Source organism: Pseudonaja textilis, chromosome Z, assembly GCF_049901715.1.
Source record: "Pseudonaja textilis isolate UNSWEBS1 chromosome Z, rPseTex1.2, whole genome shotgun sequence".
Taxonomy (NCBI): domain Eukaryota; kingdom Metazoa; phylum Chordata; class Lepidosauria; order Squamata; family Elapidae; genus Pseudonaja; species Pseudonaja textilis.
In genome coordinates, this window is record NC_142008.1 from 68,387,815 (window position 1) to 68,410,956 (window position 23,142).

The window sequence follows — 23,142 nt, forward strand, 5'->3', positions numbered from 1 at the left end:
ATTTGTGACAGCCTGAACAGTCCAAACATAATATATAATTTATTATTGAAAAAGGAAAGAAAGTAGACTTTGTATTCATAGTTTCGTTTTCCATCTCTGTCTCCATCTCAAAATAACAGAGTTATTCCTATTTACTCTACAATACACATTTGAGCTGATACATTTTATCCTAGCATTGAATGGTTCAAGTGAAATGACCTTGTTTGAACTTCATAGCATTAGGAGGAAGTTTACTCCCAAACCATTAGCTTCTCTCTATATATATAATACAAAAATTCAAAAGCAAATAATAGGAAAATATGGGAGGGGAAAGGGAAGGGGAAAGTGTAGAGCAAAGGGGAAAAGGAAAGAAAATGTGTTGACTTCCAACTCCCTTTGCTGCAGTAGAGTAAGATAATAGCATTAAACTTCAACTTTTTACTTTTACATAATAATATAAACCAGCCATTTCTATAAAAACAAACCTATCTAATCAATAAAACCCAAAATCAAAGTTTCTTTTTTTCCCACCTCAAGGATGGAAGTCCAGAAGTGGTTTCCAAATAAAAACAAAAGTAATTTTCTTTGATCAAAGCAGCCAGTTTGGCCATCTCTACTAACACCATCAACTTTTGCAACCATTCATCCATTGTAGGAATCGAAGTGTCCTTCCATTTTTCTGCATAATTTTGCTGCCATCAATATATATAAAACATCAAAATTCCATTTTATCCCAAGCCTTTTTCCATTAAACTCAGAAGAAAGGTTTCTGTGATTTTATCTTTTATATTCACTTTGAGAATTTGAGTAAGATAACTTATCTGATGTTAAATACCAAAGATACATCTTATAAAAAAATTCTTTCTAATTATAATTTAGTGTAAATTTTAGAACTTTTGTCCACATATTTTCTCATTGTTTAAGCATTATATTACATCCAAAGTTTCTTGCCCACTGAATCATGCAATGTTTTACATATTCATTCTCCAAATTCAAATTTAATAACAATTTATAGACCTTAGCAATAATGTGTTCATCACTACCATGCAGTAGGATTTCCAATTCATTTTTCACAAAATCACCCAGAACTCCTTTCATCTTATTTAAACCTTTCTTTCAATAGTAAATATGTAAACCAATGGCAGACATGTCCTGAGTCTAATTCTCCTTAGATTTGATAATAGGATCATCTAAGTTAAAAAATATTATTTGACCATAAGTCCACCAGTTTTGACATCCAGAGAGGCATCTTCTAGAAAACCTTGCTTTATATTTATTCCAAACTCTTAGGATAGCAAGTCTACCAAAATGGTTATTAAATTAAACATTTACTTTAATCTTGTCATACCATAAATAGCCATGCCATCCAAATCTTAATTTGTAGCCCTCTAAATCAAGTAACTTCTTATTCTGAAGATTAACTTATTCTTTTAGCCAGATCAAAAAGTACAATACAATTTAAAATCTGGTAAACCTAAACCTGCTCTTTCCTCAGCATCTTGCAGTCATTTGTGTCTAATTCTTGATGTTTCCCCCCTCACAATATAAACTTGGAAATATCTATCTGCTATTGTTTAAAGGCGGTATCAGTTGCAAGTCTTGGTAACATCTGAAATAGAAAAAGCATCATTGGTAATAAAACATTTGTCTTAATTACAGAAATTCTACCCATTCATGATAATTGCAATTTATTCCATCTTAGTAAGTTCTTTTTGATATCATTCTAACCATTAGCTTCTTATAAGTGTAGCAAATTCAATAGTCTAAAGGCTAGTTCGGGGAGGGGGTTACAGAGAGCCCTAAAAATTAATTTATGCATCCTCTCTAGTTATTATCATTTAGATACAAAGTTACATGAGATATTTTTTGTTGTTATTTATATGTATTAATAATGGAGCATCAGCTGAGAGCAATCACTTTTCTGTAACAGTTGCACTTGAGATTGATAGATTATTTCTGCTTTTAATCTCATACACATTTTGAAAAGGTATCTCAAGGATTAAATTGGACTTTTTCTAGGAATGAATATAAAACATTACAAGTGTTGTACCTTATGATTCTTGACTCTTGACAAATGTATCTTTTCTTTTATGGACACTGAGACATTTGCACCAAGACAAATTCCTTGTGTGTCCAATCATACTTGTCCAATAAAAAATTCTATTCTATTCTACAATTGTTACAACTAGTGGATAATGTAATTCTTTAAAATGGCTTAATTTTAAGAGAAATAAAATATTCAGCTTAGTTTAGAAATATTTTTGCAAGTACTGAAAACTGACTTGTAAAATCTGGTCCAGTGAAAGAGTTTTGATGGTAAAATGAGACCTAGAAGACCTCATTTACAGGAAATGATATCATTTGGCACAGTGTGGAGACATGCCACAATAAACCCAGCTTGATGCCAAAGTATATTAGTTCAGTATTATGCTGGGTTTTATCAGGAAGACATGAGTTTTTCATAGCACTACTTGTGGGGATATTCAAAGTAATTATAATGTGTCCCGCTGTTTGAACTGAAGATTACAACTGCTCTGGAGATTTTGAAGGGACATGATATTAACTTCTGACCAGTGAAAATTGGTTAACAATGAAAATGAAAACAAAACCTGAACTTAGGAGGATAACAATCTCTCTGCGAAATTAAAATAACAGTTTATACTATAGAAAAAAACTAATTCCCAGGAAAAACAAAAACAACCCCCCCCAAAGAGTCAATTGCTGTCATTTCTATTTTTAACATTTGTGTTCAGCTTTATCATAGTAGATATTGTTTTGAACATGCTTAAATCTGTAACATACTGTATATCTTTAAGAACAGTCCCCTCCAGGAAGAGTGGTGTCCTTCCGCTGAAAACACAAGTTCTTCTGGCTGGAATTTCATCCATTTCAGTGAAGCAGGTCTATCTAGACAAATAGACCAAAGGACATGGGGTCAACATGCTTCACAGAAATGAATTGAGAGGCCCATCTGCACCAAAGATAAATTTGAGCCTCTGATTTCACACGAATCTCCAGATTGAAGAAACTAGTTAGATGGAATAGCATTTTGTCAGTGTGATTGTATTTGTCTGTCTGCTTGCTGAAATATATCAATAATTGTAGACATGATAATTTTTCATAACCCGTTGTAAATTATCTCTGCCAGTCAATTAGGCAGACAGGCAGGAAGTCCCACCCTGGCAGAGCATCAGTATAAAGACTCTTCTTTTTCAATTTTCCCCTCAGACACACCATCCTGAGAAGCCACTTTTTCCTACCACAGGAAGCCCAAGAGAACACTATAGCTAGCAGTCTGACAGCCAAACTGAACCCTGGCCTTTTGTATCCTGCCAGGTTTGAAAAGCTGGACATCACTCCTAAAAGTGCCCAGAAGATAAAGCCGGTGCTTGAACGGTGGATGGCTGAGGCTGAGGCCCGCCATCGAGCAGGTATGCAGAACCTTACTGAATTTATTGGAAGCGAACCATCCAAAAAGCGCAAGAGGCGCACTTCCTTCACCCCACAAGCTCTTGAAATCTTGAACGCGCATTTTGAGAAGAACACCCATCCCTCTGGGCAGGAAATGACAGAAATTGCACAGAAACTGAACTATGATCGGGAAGTGGTTAGGGTATGGTTCTGCAATAAAAGGCAAGCACTGAAGAATACAATTAAACGTCTAAAACAGAATGAGCCTGTGACAGCAGCCCCAATGGAGCCCTTAACAGACTCTCTGAAAGAAGACTCTTAAATGGATAGATTTAAAGGGGAAAACACCCAGACCAAAAAAAAAAAAATGGACATATAAACATTGGAAATCTGTAAAGATGCTTTTTCTCATCTTTGTAAGTAAAAGATTGAAAAAGCTACAAGTTGGACTGAGGATTTATAAATGTCTGTGGGATTTCCTAGGAAAAAAAAACACAGCACTTAGGGTGTGGGTGCGTGTGGGTGTGTGTGGGTGTGGGTGTGGGTGTTAGAACTAGTTCCAATAAGCCAATTTTTTTCTTAATGGACTTAGAAATAAACCAAATAACTATTACCTTTTCTGTACATTATGGACATGTGAACTTTGTTTGTGGAAAAAGAATACAACAACGACAAGGACAGCAAACATTTAAATGTTCTTAGGAAGCAAGAGAGTACAAGCCTGCCACCTGGAGGAGTGATAGTAGTCTTTCAGGTATCAAGTGCTTCTTCACAAAGAAAACTATTAACCAAAGTCAGAAACATGACATTAAAACTAGATTGTTGGTCAACTCTTTTGGGAGTGCTACATTGTATTTTCAATTTTTACATTTGTCGTTTACAGAAAGGAAACAATAATAATTAAAGGACTTTCTTTTCCCCTGCACCTTCTCACACATACCCAGCACGTGAGTAGATTTCACTTGGTTTGAGCTACATTGCTCAACCCTATGTTGATCATATGCAGTTTTGTGATCTCCAAATGTTTGTGTGCCAAAATGACAGTTTGTTTCCCTAAACAATGTGTTTTGGGGTTTGTAGACTTTATTTGCAATTAGAGTGATCTTTCATTTTAACTGACCTCCATCTTAATATCACTGAAATGTGTTTAAAATACAATTTTTAAAAAGTGCACAAATTGTAACAGTCAGTTCAAGGACACATAAAGTTACTTGAATTTTCACTTACTGTAAACAACTTGTGACTTTCTCTGTTCTTTGGCCACAAATTGGACAGGTTAACAAAGCTACTTTTGTAATACAATTATAAACCTTTTGGTCCAAAATATAGTGTAAATGCTTATGATTCTTTCTATGTCAACCAATTTCTTTCTGATAACCAAAGAAATTTCTTGGGATTCTAATGACAGACAAGTGACTGGCAAAGTGATAAAATAAGTACAACATTGGTTAGGTTTGATTTATTTTAACTAAAGCATTTATTTTGCTGTTAATGCTTTTGTTATTTATTTATTTATTTACTTATAGCATTGCAACCATCAAGACTGTGGATGAACTCAGAAGTGATTTTATGATTGCTCAAAATGACTAATTACAAAATGAATATTTTGCAATGATTTATTTATCCTAATTTGGTGGGGGAGGAAGCATTAAGGAGCAGAGATATCCTATGCAAACCAACTTTGTGGACAAAAGGCATATGGTGTGAGTTGTAGAGGTCAGTCAGAATTGATTAAGTTTATATTTAAAGGTTGGGACTTGAGTTCTGCTCATTTATTAATGCTAATTCCACACCAGACTCTTTGAGTACGTTTGAATTTGAGTCTACCTAACTAAATAATTCTTAATTAATCTTAATGTAAATCCAAAACCCCTTTTCTCTTCTAGCAAAACTACTCCATTGTAACTGAGTATAAAACATCCACAAACTGCAGCCTTCAGGATTCCATCTGCTCACAAATTCTTTTCTGTCTTCCTGGAAGACAAGAAGAGCTAATCTTCAACAAATCAGTTGCAGGATAAACTGTTCCATTCTAGAAGTTTATTTTATATTTTTACTGGAGTTCTAATCTACTTTTCAGCTTAAATAAATTTGCACAATACAATCTTTTAACAGATTATTCCTGAGATGTTAAAATTACTTGTAACACTTAATGTACCACTTCCAATCAAGTTTGGTTTTGTGCCAAGAATAAGCTCCATAATCACATACTGACACTATGTGAGCTTCAGTTGACCGCTAAGCATTTAATGGAAATGGAAAAGGTAGATTCTTCCTGTTTCTTAAAATTCCACAGGAGCCAAATAAATTATTGTGTTTATAAATATCCTATTGTTAGAATAGAAATAGTTAAATAAAATCTTTATGAAAACCATTCACTCTTATTCTTCATATATTAGTAAAGGACATAACCCTACATGAACAAAAGAGTAAGACTTTCCAAGAAGCAAATTAATTACTTTAGCATCCTAAATATATATAAAATAAATATCAAGGCATCACTAAATGTGGGACTATGGCAAGTCCACATTCATCAGGTTTTAGATTGATTGTGATTGTTCACTTTGTCAGAGTAGATTTCTGCTTATTTTCAAAGTAATGATTCAATGGAATGATTATTCCTTAGGGATTAGACCTTTTGAAACTTAGGTGAATTTAGTCTGCCATGATAACAAAAACTGCAAATGTTTAGGACTCTTCAGAAAAAGAAAAGAACATTCTGTTATACAATCTAAATTATTTAAATTATACTTTAGTTAGCAAGAACCATAAAGTTTGTGTATTGAGCAAACTTGATAAAACAAAGAGGACAAAGTTTTCAGTTCTTTCATATTCAGTAAAGCTGTTTTTTCTCACTCTTCAAGACCAAAGGTTTCCAGTAATTAATAAAAAAACAAAGCCTCAGTAGCAAAAAGCCCATCCCATTTCCAGATTTGGTACAACTATAGGAAGAACAGAAGCTTCCATTTTAAAAAAGCCAGTTCAGCATAGTGTTTGAGCTTTGCTTTCCAATTAATCTTAATTATTCAATTAAGCTTCAGCTTCAAAAATTCTGTTTTAAGCTTCACTTGTTTCTACTAAAATATTGAGTGAAAATAAACTATTTTATAATTCACCCAAGTTCAAATGGACACAACAGTCTGTGGTTATGATAATGAAAATTTTCTTACTCTTCTTTCATGCTTATGCTAAACTGTCAAGAATTCAGAAAGGAGTTTATTCATAAAATACTAATCTGAATTTTACTATTATGCTGAGTGATCTGTCAATTATACATTTTCTGAGTTCAGTTCGAACAATGAGCAGGAATTAATTAATGGTAACACGTATTGTTAAATTATTTCTGTGCTTTGTTCCTGGATGTGTCGTTTTCTCTTTTGCTAGTAAAAGTCTAATCCTACAGTTTTCTCCCTTTTCTGCAAATCCATGTGATGTACTACATAACAGGATATACAGCTTTGTCACAAACTCCTGCATTGCATCACTGTATAAGCAGCATCGCTTCAGTGTTTGAGACAGTATCCTGCCAAAATGCTTACATGTTGAGTGTACAGGTTCAAATGAACAGCAAAATATCAAATTCATTTAGAACTTTTCAATTTATGTTATAATCACACAAAGAATTAAATAAGCAAAAAAGGAAAAAGGAGCTAAGAAGGAACAATTAGAGGCATGTCAAAGTACTCAAGCTATAACCAAAAAGAAACATGTATAATGCCTTTGCTCGTCTTCTCAAAGCTGGACCAAAGCTCATTGTATGTAGGTATATGCACATTGTATAGATATGGCTAAATGTTGCTGACAATCTTGCAATACTAAACTGTTACTATCTTAAAAAAACAAAAAAAAACAAACTGTTCATCAATGTTTTACCTCAGCACTCTACTGTACCCAGTTCATGAGCAACATTGAATTAATTTAAAATAAAAATTGAAACTAATTTCCATGTAAATGTTTAATTGTAAGAAAAACTGTTTCAGTGACATTTTGTATCAAGCTTTTCGTCTTGTAGTTTGCTTGTTTCCAGTTCGAACTTATATAGGCCACATTAATTTGTTTATTGTTGAGAAAGTGTTTCTTTTTTAACTTTAATTAATTTAAAGTTCCACAGCTTTACAAGCATCCCAAACAATTGTCAAATTAATTCCCTTAAGTTAAAAAAGAAATAATTTAATTTAATTATAATATAAATTAATTTATAATTTATATTATATTTATTGTTGAGAAAGTATTTCTTTTTCAACTCTAATTAATTTAAAGTTCCATGGTTTTACAAGCATCCCAAACTGTTGTCAAATTAGTTCTCTTAAGTTAAAAAAGAAATAATTTAATTTAACTATAATATAAATTAATTTATAATTTATATTATATATCCTCCCTTCATTTAATGACACTTCTGCAAGGCTCCAGAGCCTGCTCCCTTGAAGAGAATGGAGGCCATGTAGCAATATGATGTAATGTCTTAATCTCAAAATCTCCTGGATGGTCACCAGGTTCGCTTATGAAGCATGCAAAAGAGATCGGCTTTTCATGCAGAATACACGCAGCAGGAAATTTGGCAGAGACTGTGACTGGGATGTATTGGATTCTTCGTTTTTGTTTTTAAAGAAAAAAGGAAGAAAGGAATTAATATGGAGAACTTGTGACCAAGAAGCCAAATGGTTATTTCAAACTCCTTCTCTATTCTGACTTTGAAACCAAAGTTGATTTATCTGCATAGATTGCTTAACATTAAAAAATAATAATAATGAACTGACAGAAACTGTACGTTAACTAAAGCAATATCTGTATGGTCAGTAAAGCTGCACTTTGTGTATTTCTTAATAGCTTCAGATCTGTCACTTTTAATTTATACCATTAAAAAAATAAAGAATTGTTTGACATGAAAAATAAGCTTCCATCATAGGTTTGTTCTTAAGTCTCTTGAATTATTCACAGAATAAAGCCTCATGTTATTTTACATCAGTTCACTACAAAAACCTTTTTAAAATGTGCAAAAGAAATTGAAAGCTGGTTTCCACAGGTAAAAATGGTTGAATGAAAAGAGACAGTAGCTTTAAAAGAATTAAAGGTTTAGTTCAGAGATAGTTTCCTAAAATGAACATACATATATACTGTACATACAGGCAGTCCTCGACTTAGAACAATTGAACTAAAAACTTAAGGTAAGTGAGATAGATGTTAAGTTCCATTTTATCACCTTTCTTGCCAGAATTGTTAAGTGAAGAACACAGTCTGTTGTTAAGATAGGAACACAGTTGTTAAGCAAATCTGGCTTCCCCATTGACTTTGCTCGTCAGAAGATTGTAAAGGTGATCATATAATTTCAGGGCACTACAACCATCATGAGTCATTTGCCGAGCATCTGACTTTTCATCAAGTCACCATGATGATGCTGTAGTAGTCATAAATATGAAAAACAGTTGTAAGTCATTTTTTTTCAGTGTTGTAACTTTGAATGGTCAGTAAAAGAACTCTTGTAACTTGAGGACTACCTGTACAGAGTTTACAATCTCAGAAGAATCTAGTTTGAATGTGTGGAAATTTCATGAAATTTGTCAGTCTTAAATAGTAAGAATTGGACCATTACATGAGCAGGTGATTGACAAATATTGAGTATACATTTATTGACAATCTTGGAATGTTATCTAAAACATTACATAGCCTATTAATGATTATTAATAGGCTATGTAATGTTTTAGGCAACATTCCAAGATAAGAAGTTGAATAGCAATTGTCACTAAAATGTCCCCAAAGACTAAGGCATTTTTGTATTCTATTCAAATCACTCCCACACCTCCACTGGATACTACTTTTATTGTAAAAATATTGATTTTTCTATATCTATGTTAGAGAATGGAAATAGAATTCAAAGGTGGTATTCAGCAGGTTCTGACCAGTTCTGGAGAACTGGTAGCGGAAATTTTGAGTCGTTCAGAGAACTGCCAAATACCACTTCTGACTGGCCCCACCCCCATCTATTATCTGCCTCCCGATTCCAAGCTGATTAGCTGGGTTTTCTTTTGTTGCTCTGCACAGGAGAACGGAGCTGGAAAGGAGGTTAGTGGGGTGGAGAGGGATTTTGCAATAACCTTTTCCCAGGAGTGGGGAAGGAATGGAGATTTTACAGTATCCTTCCTGTGCCTCACCCACCAAACTATGCCCACAGAACCAGTAGTAAAAATAATTGAATCCCACCACTGATAGATATACATTAGTTACATTGAGAAGAGCCAATTTGATGTATTAGTTAAGGCTAGAAACAGGGAGTTTCAGTCCTTCCTTAGGCCAATTAGGTGACCATGGGCCAGTCATTCTCTCAGCCCTAGGCAATGACAAACCACTTCTGGAATCTTGCCAAGACAATTACAAGGCAGTCATCAAGAGTAAAGGAAGACTGATTCTAAGGCATTTTGAATCATTACTCAATTATTTATCTGTTTATGTATGCATCTGTGCATGTGCACATGTACACAGATTCAAACTCATCCTCAATGGCACAGTGGTTAGAATGCAGTACTGTAGGCTACTTCTGCTGACAGCCACCTGCCTGCAATTTGGCAGATCAAATTTCAGCAAGCTCAAGGTTGACTCAGCCTTCCATTCTTCCAAGGGTAAAATGGGTAAAATGAGGACCCAAATTGTTGGAGGTAATATGCTGACTCTGTAAACTGCTTAGAGAGAGCTGTAAAGCACTATAAAGTGGAATATAAGTTTAAGTGCTATTGCTATTGCTAATGCTTACTAATGGTAAGAAGAAACAAAAGTTGATTCAATGACGGATAAGTCTATCTTCAAATCACAGTATAATCACTGTGCCAGAAATTGTAAGACGTTATAATAGTCATCCTTATCATAAGTTTTTGCACAAAAAGCAATCCAAATAGTATATGTAGTTGAAATACTCCTCATTTATTATAGAATTTATTTTCATTGTAAATTTTATTGCATCCTCTATTAAACCAATGAGTGCTTTTAAAAATAATACATTGTAAAGGTACATCATCATTCAAAACTCATTTCTATGGAATTTAGCATCTATACTACTCTAAATGTTCAGCAAATTGAATTGTCGTCCTTCAGTCTCAAGAGACTATGGTATCGTGCTATGAAACCGGTAACTGCCACTTCCCTTGTTGCTTCAATGCTCTATGCAAAGCTGGAGTGTCCTCTCCAGAGCACGAGGCCTGGCTAATTTAATATGGAGGATAAACTGTTACCCAAGCAGCAGATCCCTCCTCTCCATGTCACTGAAGTCTAATGGAACAGCAGAGCCGATACAATTAGTTCAAGCTGCACCAGAAGAGTTAACAAAACATGATTGTACAGTCACAAACTGCTTCTGGGAGTCCAGCTCTGGATTTTGCCTCAAGGTTGACTCCTGAAGCCTTTTCTAATAATAGATATAGCCTCAAGACAATGGAGGTTTGAAATCAGAGTTTCCCTTCTCCTAGAACAGTGGTTGCCAACCGGTGGGCCGCAGCCAACTAGTGGTCTGCGAGAAAATTTTGGTGGGCCACAGAGAAATGTCACCCCCAGAGCACCCTCTGAAAAACAATCCAGGCTGCATGGGAACACAAGGCTGTGCCACCCACATAGCCTGTGGGAACCTTCCCCGCCCACTCACTCCTTACTTGACAAACTTGCCTGCTAAGTTGCTATTTTTCCGTTTTTTCCCCGATCATCAGCTGTTCTGCTGTGGCGGGAGATTTCGATTAGCTAGAAAGCAGGAAATCATTAGATTTCTTGCTTTCTAGCTAAACTTTAGATCTTCAGCTCTGCTTTTAAGAAGTGATGAACATTCCTTAGGACTGAAGGTTCTATTATTCAATTGCAGACTCAGATCGTGATGGCAGAAATACAGATCTCTAAGTGAATCTGTGATTTGTGTGAGCAACTCAATCTTCCTGCCTGCCTGTTTTGCCTGATTTGGGGTAAAAGTTGGTCTTTTTTGTTAAAAAAAGAAATCAATATTTACATACATGGTGTGTTTGAGTTAATGTTGTGAGTTTGCTTGCTAGCAAATTTTATGAGTTTGCTTGCAAACAAATTTTATATGACAGACTCAGATAGCCGATGGCAGAAATACAGATCTCTAAGTGAATCTGTGATTCTGTGAGCAACTCAATCTGCCTGCCTGCTTTGCCTAATTTTGAGTAAAAGTTGGTCTTTTTTTATAAAAAAATCAATATTCACCTAAATATTTATAATATTTACATACAAGCCATGCCCAGCCAATCACATGGCCACCAAGCCACCCACACAAATTAGGCCACACCCAAGAACCAGTTGTTAAGAAATTTGAATCCCATCCCTGCTCTGTGTGTTTGTGTGTGTGTATGTGTGTGTGTGTGTGTGTGAGAGAGAGAGAGAGAGAGAGAGAAAGGGAGGGAGAGAGAGAAAGAGAGAGAGGGGTTAGTTCAGATCTCTCTCTCTCTCTCTCTCCCACCAACGTCAGCAAGCCACCATCAATCAAAATTCATATTAGTGGTCCCCGGGATTTAAAATTATGAGTTTGGTGGTCCTTGCGGTCCAAAAGTTGGCAACCCCTATCCTAGAAGATGGTTCTACTGTTTTATCTGCCATTGGGGCATAAAGCCCTCTTCCACCTTCAAAACTGTTGACAATATTCTCCTGTAACCCTGGAAAGGGGCCCTTATCAGATGCTATCACCCAGGCCAGCTGGACCAAGGTTTTTTTAAGGAGGTATTACTCCTCTGGTACTCCTCCTCACTCCAGGACACCTGGCTCAGCTCCATTTGCAGTGTCCATTATCTTCCAACTGTCACTTTCCGACCATTCCACTCTACCAGCTCTTGGCCTATCAGTTTCTTCACCTCTCTGTTTCTTCAACAAATTCCAGCCTCACAGTTAGTTTATCGAGCTTGTCTCTTTCTTGCCTTTCCCTCTACACACTCTTCCACTTCCACATACCAATTTCTACAATCCAAATTCTTCAAAAACCTCTCTGCGCAACACTTCGGAGTACCATCTACAAATACATGCAGCCACTGCTGCACTACATGCACTACATGCATCTTAAAAAAAAAACATTTGCAGAATTTACTTCATGCTTTAAATTATGAACATAAAAAGAGTATAGCCACTCCTCTTTTAAATAATATTATTTCCCTCTCTGGGTACATCAGGCCTCTTCTTTCTGAGGTGAAGATATAGTTAGACAGAACTTTGATGATCCTAAAATGTATTTACGCAGATAGAATTAAGGTTTTTTTTCAACAATTAAGCAAAAAGCAACATTGGAACTGTAAAGTACAAACTATTCCAGTATGAACAGGTTATATTATAAGCTATGAAAAAATAATTAAAATTACTAACACAAATCTATAAAACAGTACATTACTGTAAACACTTATTAAAATCTCTATGTAACAGTTAAAGTTAAAATTTATATTACATCTTTATATAGAGAGTAAAAAATGTATATTAGTATATTTATATTAGTATATAAAAAGGTAATAGGACTAAAAACTAATTGGATAAATAAAGTCAATAATAATATAAGTACAGCAGCATAATCTTATAATTCGGAATTTCTTGTATATAAGATGAGCTAGGATAGTCTTTATTGTCACTTTTTTCTGTGAATACAATGGCACACATTAAAAATGAAATTCTGATGCCTACTCTCAAAAGAAAATAAACATATACACATACAAGCACAAACATATACATATGATAATTTAGATAGATGTAGATAGATAGATAGATAGATAGATAGATAGATAGATAGATAGATAGATAGATAGATAGATAGATGGATGGATGGATGGATGGATGGATGGATGGATGGATGGATGGATAGATAGATAGATAGATAGATAGATAGATAGATAGATAGATAGATAGATAGATAGATAGATAGATAGATAGATAGATGATAGATAGATAGATAGATAGATATTTGGATCTTTGGTTGTTCGGGTTTTCTCCACAGTAAGATTCGAAGTATCTAGGCAACGTTGATGAAGTCTCATTCATCATCTTCAGGCTTCTGTCTCCGGCTCTGTGCTTCTTCTTACTCTGAGAAGCACAGAGCCGGAGACAGAAGCCTGAAGATGATGAATGAGACTTCATCGAACGCGTTCTAGATACTTCAATCTTACGCGGAGAAACCCAACAACCAAAGATCCACATACAAATACCCGCGAGAACCTCAGAAAACAAATAGATAGATATTGTACATACAGGATGGATGGATGGATGGATAGATCGATGGATAGATAGATAGATAGATGATAGATATTGTACATACATAGATACACGTACACATGTACACACACACACATATGGAGCAGCTTTTTGCTACATGTGGTACAAAGCTATTATAGAATGTAGTTGTTCTGCTTTGGATAACACCAGGTCTCCTCCCAGAGGTTAATTTAAAAAAAAATTGCTGATGGAGAGGATATGTAGCATGACATACTACATACCCGGGTCAAGCAGTACCTATATGCCATATCCTGAATAGGAGGAAATGAACAGCCAATAATTTTTTCTGCTGTCCTCACCACTTTCTGCATAGCCTTCTTGCCCAAAATAGTAATACTTCCAAGCCACACAGTAATAGTAATAGTAAAAGTGACAGGGTGCTTTTAACCATCCCTCTATAGAAAGTGGTAAGGGCGGAGAAAGGAAGATGTGCTCTTCTCATGAGATGCAGAAAATGTAGGCATTGTGCCCACTTCACCAGTATCTCTCTGGTTAGACAACCAAATTAACCTGGTCATCAGCTGCACACCCAGAAGCTTGATACCAGTAACCATCTCCACAGATGAATAATTGATATACAGAGATGAATGGCTGTGCCTGCCTTCTCTGAAATCAACAATGATCTCTTTTGTTTTTCTGTCATTTAAAATCAAGCTGTTTTTATTACAACAGTTCAGCCAACCCCTAACCTCTTCCCAGTAAGCACCCTCATTATCATATTGAATAAGGCACACCATGTTGTATCATCTGCATACTTCACAATATGATTGTTATTGTACAACAGTCATGGGTCTACAGAGTGAACAATAGCAAACTTAAGACACAGTCCTGAGGAGAACCTGTGGTCAAGAAAATGATGTTAAAAATATTCGTCCCAACTAGGGATTATTAGTGAAAAAAATCATGTATTCAGTTGCGCAAAGGAGTGTTGAAGCCTAAAATGCTCATTTTCTCTACTAGATGCTGAATTATATTAAATGCTGAACTAAAGTCAGCAAATAGCATTCACATATGAGTATTTCTTTCCTCTAAGTGCAGCAAATTCAGATGGACAAGAGAGGGAAATAGCATCCTCTGTGGAATGATTTGGATGATAAGCAAACTGAAGTGAGTCAAATGCTGACGGGAGACTGGATACAATAAAGTCCTTTATCAGTCTTTCAAAACATTTCATAATGATAGATGTAAGTGTAGCCATACAATAATTATTAAGACACATGATTGAAGACATTTTTGGCAGTGGCAAAAATGGCAGTCTTAAAACATGATGGGACTACTGCCTGATGAAATGAAAGATTGAAAACATCTGTAAGAACACAAGCCAACTCATCTGCACACACCCTAAGAATACACCCAGGGATATTTATCTGGGCCTGCAGTTTTCTGAATGCCAACTTTCCACAATGTCATCCAGACTAGTGGTCGCTAACAGGTGGGCCGTTGTCCACTGGTGATCTGCGGAAAATTTTGGTGCACCGCAGAGAAATGTCACCCCCCACCAGAGCACCCCCTAAAGCAATTAATCCAGGCTGTGTGGGAACACAAGGCTGTGCTGCCCACATGGCCCGCGGGAACCCTCCCCACCCACTCACTCCTTACCTGACAAACTTGCTTGCTAAGTTGCTATTTTTCCTTTTTTTCCTCTGACCATCAGCTATTCTGCTGTGCAGGAGATTTAGATTAGCTAGAAAGCAGGAAATCGTTGGATTTCCTGCTTTCTAGCTAATCTTTAGAACCTACCTTAGGACTAAAGGTTTTATTATTCAGTTGCAGGCTCAGATAGCCAATGGCAGAAACACAGATTCACTTAGAGATTTTCCTAAGTGAATCTGTGATTCTGTGAGCAACTCAATCTGCCTGCCTACTTTGCCTGATTTTGGGTAAAAGTTGCTCTTTTTTAAATAAAAAAATCAATATTTACATACATGGTGTGTTGTGAATTAATTTTGTGAGTTTGCTTGCTAGCAATTTTTATGTGACAGACTCAGATAGCCAATGGCAGAATGATAGATATCTGAATCTGTGATTCTGTGAGCAACTCAATCTGCCTGCCTGCTTGCCTGATTTTGGTAAAAATTGCTCTCTTTTATAAAAAAATTCAATATTTACATAAATATTTATAATATTTACATGCAAGCCATGCCCAGCCAGTCACATGGCCACCAAGCCACACCCACAAATTAGGCCATGCCCAAGAACCAGTTGTTAGGAAATTTGAATCCCACCCCTGCCTCTGTGTGTTTCTCTCTCTCTCTGTGTGTGTGTGTATGAGAGAGAGGGGGTGGCGAGAGAAAGGTTAGATCAGATCTCTCTCCCTCTCTCTCTCGCCCACCAACATCAGCAAGCCACCGTCAGTCAAAATTCATATTAGTGGTCTCCGGAATTTAAAATTATGAGTTTGGTGGTCCCTGAACTCCAAAAGTTTGGTGACCCCTGTTCCAGATAGAGCTAACATCAAATCAAAACACTTGCTCATGAAGATGGGGCACAGCTTTCCTCACAGTACTATTTGATGCCTCAAAACTTCCAAAATATGTGTTCAGCTGATGTAAAAATATAACATGGCAACTTTATATATTATAGAAGGATTATAATAAAGTAAATAAACTAATAAAAAGTAGACCTGAATGGTTTGGGAATGTGCATGTTGCACTAAGAAAGTAGATCTGGATGATTTGGGAATGTTGCATATAATGTAGAAATAAGAACACTATGAAGAACTCTATAGATTGAACTCTGAAGTTAACTCTGAAGTTGCTTTGACTTGGCCAGAATTGCAGGGAATAAACATTCCAAGTACATGATCTTTCTATATTTTCCTTCTAAGGGACAGTAGTGTTACCTTTGATTGCCAGCTATAAGGGAGATGTGAAGTCCTACTGTAATAAAAACAATGTTCTTTGTCCCTTATTATAGTGGTCCCCAACCTTTGAGGCTTGGTAGCTCAGCTGGGGGGGAGAACTGGCCCACATGCCAATTTTGATGACCACACATGAAAAAGGGTATAGAAAATTATGTGGTCAATTGTCCAATATGTGCCTAAGCTAAAAGATGCCCTGGTAAAATCCTGACTTTGCTACCAACTGTGGCTAGTCACACTGCTCCATGAAAAAAATATCCATGGACTTTATTGTAGAACTGCCCAAAAGTTCAGAGAATACAGTGATTTGGATTTTAACTAACCTCTTTTCCAAGCAAACCCACTTTGTGGCTTGTCTCAAGGCACCCTCTTCATGGAGTCTGGCAAAGTTTTTCATGCAACGTATATATAAGCTTCCTGGGGCCCCTGAGTGAATAATTTCCAATCGAGATGTGTAGTTTACATCTAAATTCTGGCAGGAGTTCCTAAAACTGTTGGGAACCTCCCAAGGGCTCAGTTCCTCATATCACTCCAAACTAATGGAGCTGGTGCATGTGTGAATGATGTGCTGGAACAATACCTCCATTGCTATTTAAATTACCAACAAAATGGGGAGGGATCTCTTACCATTTGCAGAAATCACATATAATAATTCAGCCCACAGTAGCATAGGTTTGTGAGCTATCAAGAGTGATTGAAAGTAATTATTAATTTAATTAAGATTAACCACTAGGGACTTTCCTAGTTTTGATGATTAGAAAAATGAACTGGGATAATAGAAAAGAGAGAGGTGTTTTTGTAATCATAGAATAAGGGAGAAGTAGAAACTTGTGTTTAAACAAAATATGATGGTAATGTATATGGATGTAGTAAAAACCAAGATAATTTGAAAAATGAGAAAGTATGGAGAGGTGTAGATTCATTTATTTACATATTTACTGAAATTAATATGCTGATCAGCCCCAGAAAAAGATCAAAGCAACTAACAATGCTACCAGTATACCGGCAAAAGTGATATCATAAAAAGCTTAAGCCAACATGAGAAATGAGAAGGAGGAGGACAATGATGAATTCTTCTTCATCATAACACTTAGGAAAATCCATTCTCCATAACAATCATTTCCTGCACGATCAGAATTCAACATACTACCAATCCAGTAGTGGGATTTAAATTTTTTTAATACAGGTTCTGTGGACATGGCTTGGTGGGTGTGGCAGGGAAAGAATATCGTAAAATCTCCAGTCGGAGGTGGTATTTGCCAGTTCTCCAAACTAAAAATTTCCACTACCAGTTCTCTAGAACTGGTCAGAACCTGCTGAATACCACCTCTGTACCAATTCCTCCCCCAAACATCCAGGCCTTAGCAACTTTCTTAAATGCAAGGACAGTTTGCACTTATTTTGTAACACATGTCTTTAATTTATTTGGCTTACTGATTACTATTCTTTTTCTGTACTCTAAATGGCATTGGTTAATCCTATGGATAGGTATGCATGGGTAATGAGAAACTTGTTTGATTTTGTGGAGATTAAAGACCAGTCATTGTGCAGGGTGCCAAGATGTTTGACTACCTACATAGCATTTATTCCATTTATAGGGTTTTACACAAGAAGACAAAGACAACATAGATACAGCATTTGGATTGGTTACATTTGGAGCACAGATGCAGCATTGGTGAAACTTCTTAACCAATCCTTGAGAATAGTGATAATCTTAGAAGGTGAAATCATATGCCTGCTCACGACAGCTTTGTAACATCTGGTTGATAAGTACAAGGTTATGTAATTGTTAGTTCAGGATTCACCAGCCCGAGAGTGAGATTAGGGGAAGAGGCCTGTTTAGGAAATGTAATGCAGTTTGCTGCTACTACCACCATCTACAGGAATTTTCTTGCCACTACATCTCACTCTTTTTTATTTTTTATTAGACAATGACTAATCATAAGAGTTAAAAAAGAGATTACAATCATTAGAAGAACAAGCTTGCAGTTGTTTATACAGGGCATATACCTGCCTCTGAGGCAATTTAGGAGGGAGTTTAGGGCAAACAGCAGTGATACATATGTTGCAAAGGGAAGGAAGACACTGAACAAAGCAGCACCCACCCACTAATTAAAATAGCATAAATAATGACTACAGAGGAGGGGAGGAGCTGGCGCCGTGACGGTACAGCTTGCAATCGAGCTCTAAGATTGCAGCCGATATCTTCGCCCCTGGCTGGTCCAAATGGACCTAAACCATCCCGTAGGGATGGTTATTGTGAGGGGTATACCCTGTGGATCCCAGGGACACCGCAAAGTCCCTGGTTGACCCAGGAGAAGTCCCTTTTGCCGGCGGCGGAGAGGCAGCCCCCAAGCTGCTGAAGTTGGGGCAGCTCCGGAAAGGAAGAGGTTGAAAGAGAAAGTGTGTCGGCTGGGTGAGAAACTTTTTCTTTTCAATATCTTGAGGCTTGAAAGGACACTTTGAATATAAGAAGAAATCTGTGAGATTTTTGACATAACTGAATAAGCGGCGTTTTTTTTAAGGGAGACGTCAAAGCGAGGTTTTATTTTTATTTTATTTTTTTTGCTACCAGACTTCATTGTTACTTAGTAGATAACCGGACTGAATTCTTTTTTTATATACATGTTTTTTTTTATTCTCCCTTTGGATTTTTTAATTTTTTCTTTAGGCTGGAGACTCCCTTTGGTTATTTTCCTTTCTGTATATATATGTATATATCTCCCGTTCTTTTTTTTTTAACTTTAATTACGCTTTTCTGGGAGGAGGGGGGAAAGTGAGAATTAAGAAACTTTGTAACACTGACAACTAGAGGCTTGAAAATATTTCATTTGAAGTGGAGAGAACTGTGAAAGACTCCTTCTCAAGGACATTTTAATTTGATAAGATAGAGGGAAGAGAGCAGCAGAATATTATTACAGGTGCTCTTCTGGATTTCTATCAACAATTAAATATCTGTGGTTTGGCTTTGAAGCTTGTGGGAAGGGAAGAGAGTCATAAAAAGAGCCTTGGACAATTAAACAGAGTGCAGTGTGTTGTTTCTTTTTTTTAAATCTTTTTTTAGCTCCGCTACCCCTCCTCACCAGTATTACTGTGAATTTTTACTTTAGTAATGTCTTTATTTTTATTTTTTATTTTAAAGGGGAAGCCTTAGAATTTCTCATTTTTATTTTTACTTTTATTTTATTTTTTTCCTTTTCCATTGGGATTTTTGCTTTTTCTATCTATGCTCTTGGACTATTTTGGTTCCCTTTTTTAAAAACTGAGATTTCCTAGTTGGATTAAGGTGTGAAGAACCTGAAGAATTTTTTCTTTTGCTCTGTCCTTTTTTATTACTATTATTATTGGGTCTTCTTCTTCTTTTTATTTTTATTTTTTATTGTGGATTATTTCATAATTGGAAAGAACCTGAAGAATTTTTTCTTTTTTCTTTTTTCTCCTTTACTATTGGGCTTTTTATTATTGGACCTTTCCATTCTGGATTATAATTGGCTATAATTGGCTACTTCCCTAATCGGTTTAAAACTTGAAAGAACTTGAAGATTTTGAATCATTTAAAATGAGTAGGAAACTCATACCTCCGGGTGCTTCTACATCTACTTCTTCCTCCCCACCATCTGGAGGACAACGTTCAATTCCGGTAATGTTAAAACAAGACAAAGAACAAGAAAAGGTAACCTTATAGATGATTATGCAAGGCATCCAAGATCTTAAGATAAAAACAGACACCATTGAACAAAGAACAGGGAAGACTGATGAAAAAGTGGAAAATATTCAACAGATGATGGTGAAGTACAATGAGAGACTTCAAAAAGTCGAAGAAGAGGGTAAACGAAGAGAGGAGAAGATTGGAAATATTGATAGCAGACTAACAGTGGTTGAGCAAGATAAAAGTGGGATGCTGAAGTGGGAAATGGAGAGGTCAGAATTCTATCTCAGATTTCAAAATATAGAGGAAGAAAAAGGGCAAGATTTGGCTGCGATAATGATAGAAATCCTGGCTGATGCTTTGGAAATAACAGAGGAAAAGATGATGGATGGAGTAGATGAGATATACCGAGTTTTTTACAAGATATGCGATGAGAAATAATCTACCCAGAGAAGTTCACATCAGATTTACCAAAAAATCCATCAAAACACAAATTTTACAAGCGGCAACAGAGAAGACGTTGAAATATAAAGGCAAAGAAATCCTGGTCTTAAAACAAATACCCAGAAGAGTGAGAGAGATGAGAAGAGAATATCGATTTTTGACCAAAGTGCTATTGAAAAAGGAGGTGAATTACTGATGGCTGATCCCAGAAGGACTGATGTTTACATGGCAAGAACAGAGACATAGAATTGATTCAATCGAGAAAGCAGAACTTTTTTACGCAGAATTTTTTGGAAGGAGAGAGGAAGAAGCAGAAAAAGAGGTCTCATTAATTGAATTCCAAGAGGAACAAATGGAGATTAAAAAAGAAGGCACAGTAGGTGGACAGGTGGATGTCAAAGACCAACGTGAACCAAGATCTACGAGAGTGCTTAAACCTAAATATAAAATATAATCATGGAAGAGAAAAAACTGATTACAATGAATACAAATGGACTGAATTCGGCTGCTAAGAGAAGGAAGATTTTTCATAAATTAGGGAAATTAAAGTTTGACATAAATTGTTTACAAGAAGTACACATTAAAAAGCAACATGAACAATTGTTAGTACAGCCAAAATTAGGGAAAATATTTACTTCTCTGACTCAATGTAAGAAAAGAGGAGTGGTTTTATATATTAAAGAGGCCACCCCAGCAAAATTGATTTACGCTGATGAAGATGGAAGAATATTAATGGTGGAAATAATGGACAATAATATAAAAATACTTTTGACTGCAATCTACGCTCCGAATGATAAACAAGAAGAATTCTATAAAAAAATTACATATGAAAATGACTGGACTGGACTATGCTAATATAATTATGATGGGAGACTTTAATGGAATTGTGGACAATAAATTGGACTATATAGCAACAACAGCAAAGCACAAAAGAAAGACTCTTCCTAAATCTTTTTTTAAAATGACAGATTAATTAATTTTAAAAGATATACGGAGAGAAAGAAATGCTAAAACCAAACAATATACTTTCTATTCAAATGGACATTTATCATGGTCCAGATTAGATATGATCTGGATCTCAACAGAATTAATATCTAATGTTCAAGAAATAAACATTGAAACAAGTACTTGGGCAGATCATAACCCACTGACAATTAAATGGAAGGGACAAAAAAAAAGATCGAGATGGACGTTAAATAATACTATTTTAAAGGAGAAGGACTTTATACAATGGATGGAGAAAGAATTGGCCTTTTTCTTTAAAGAGAATAAAAAAGAAGATACTTCAATGCAGAATGTTTGGGATACAATGAAGGCATATGCTAGAGGCTTGATAATAGACTACATAAGAAAAAAGAATATTAGGAAAAGGCAAGCCACTAAAGCCTTGGAAGATGAGTATAAAAGACTTGAAAAAGAACTACAGAAAATGCCACAGAAAAAAGAAATCAAACTGAAATTGGACATAATTAAACATAAAATGGGCTTAATAGAGAAAGAAGAACTGGCACAGAAAATTAGGAATGCTAAACAGAATTATTTTGAAGATGCAAATAAGCCAGGTAGATGGCTAGCATATAAGCTGAGAAAGGAGAAAGAGTCAAGGAAAATATCGCAGTTAATAGATGACCAAGGCCAAGTTTGTTATGGTAATAAGGAGAAAAAGGAAATTATTTGAGATTTCTATGGACAACTATATAAGAAAGAGAATATTGATGAGGAAAAAGTCAAACAGTACTTACAGAATGCAAACTTACCTAAGATATCTAAAGAGACTGAAGAAATGTTAGAAAGTAATATAACAATGATGGAATTAAGTCAAGCACTTAAGAAACAAAATAATGGGAAAGCACCAGGTCCGGATGGGCTGCCGGCAGAATTCTACAAAATATTACAAGAATCATTGAGCATTCCATTGTTAGAAGTCATGAATGAAGCTATGTCAAAGAAGATGATACCTAAAACATGGTCAGAGGCTTACATTACACTTATTCCAAAAGAAGAGGCTGATCCACTGCAAATTAAGAACTATAGACCGATTTCTTTATTAAATGCAGGCTATAAAATCTTTGCTTCAATATTAGCAGAAAGACTTAAAAAATATCTGAATAATTTTATTCATCCAGGTCAGAATGGATTTCTGCCAAAGAGACAAATTAGAGACAATATGAGAGTAATTCTGGACACTTTGGAATATTATGAGGCGCATCCTGAAAAAAAAATGGCTTTGATATTCTTAGATGCCCAAAAGGCATTTGACAATGTGAATTGGAGATTTATGTTACTCCTATTGGAACAGATGGGTTTTGCTAGAAGATTTATGCAAGCAATAGAAGCTATTTACCATGAGCAAACAGCAAAGGTAATGATGGAGGGAGAATTTACTGATTCTATTAATATAAGAAAAGGCACAAGACAAGGATGTCCCCTTTCTCCTTTGCTATTTGTATTGACTCTGGAAGTGTTGAATAGAAATATTAGAGAAGATAAAAGTATAAAAGGAATGAAAATTAAAAAGGAAGAATTTAAATTGCAAGCCTTTGCAGATGACTTAGCCTTTATTTTG

The 23,142-nt window shown here is 35.6% G+C and overlaps 1 protein-coding gene and 1 long non-coding RNA gene across 7 annotated transcripts in view; both read left to right on the forward strand.

Annotated features, from left to right (window-relative positions):
• The window catches only part of POU6F2 (POU class 6 homeobox 2), a 403,956-nt gene extending 397,743 nt beyond the window's left edge, over window positions 1-6,213 (forward strand). For 3 of the 6 annotated variants that reach the window (XM_087918533.1, XM_026702257.2, XM_087918535.1), the window contains one exon: window positions 3,208-4,366. In XM_087918533.1, the coding sequence (XP_087774659.1) occupies window positions 3,208-3,712 (505 nt within the window). In that variant the 3' untranslated portion in view covers window positions 3,713-4,366. Of the gene's footprint in view, window positions 1-3,207 lie in introns of all 6 variants that reach the window. The other 3 variants (XR_015740476.1, XM_087918534.1, XM_026702258.2) reach the window with 3 other exon arrangements.
• Window positions 1-23,142, forward strand: part of LOC148124067 (uncharacterized) — a 718,603-nt gene that overhangs the window by 654,136 nt on the left and 41,325 nt on the right. The window lies entirely within an intron of this gene.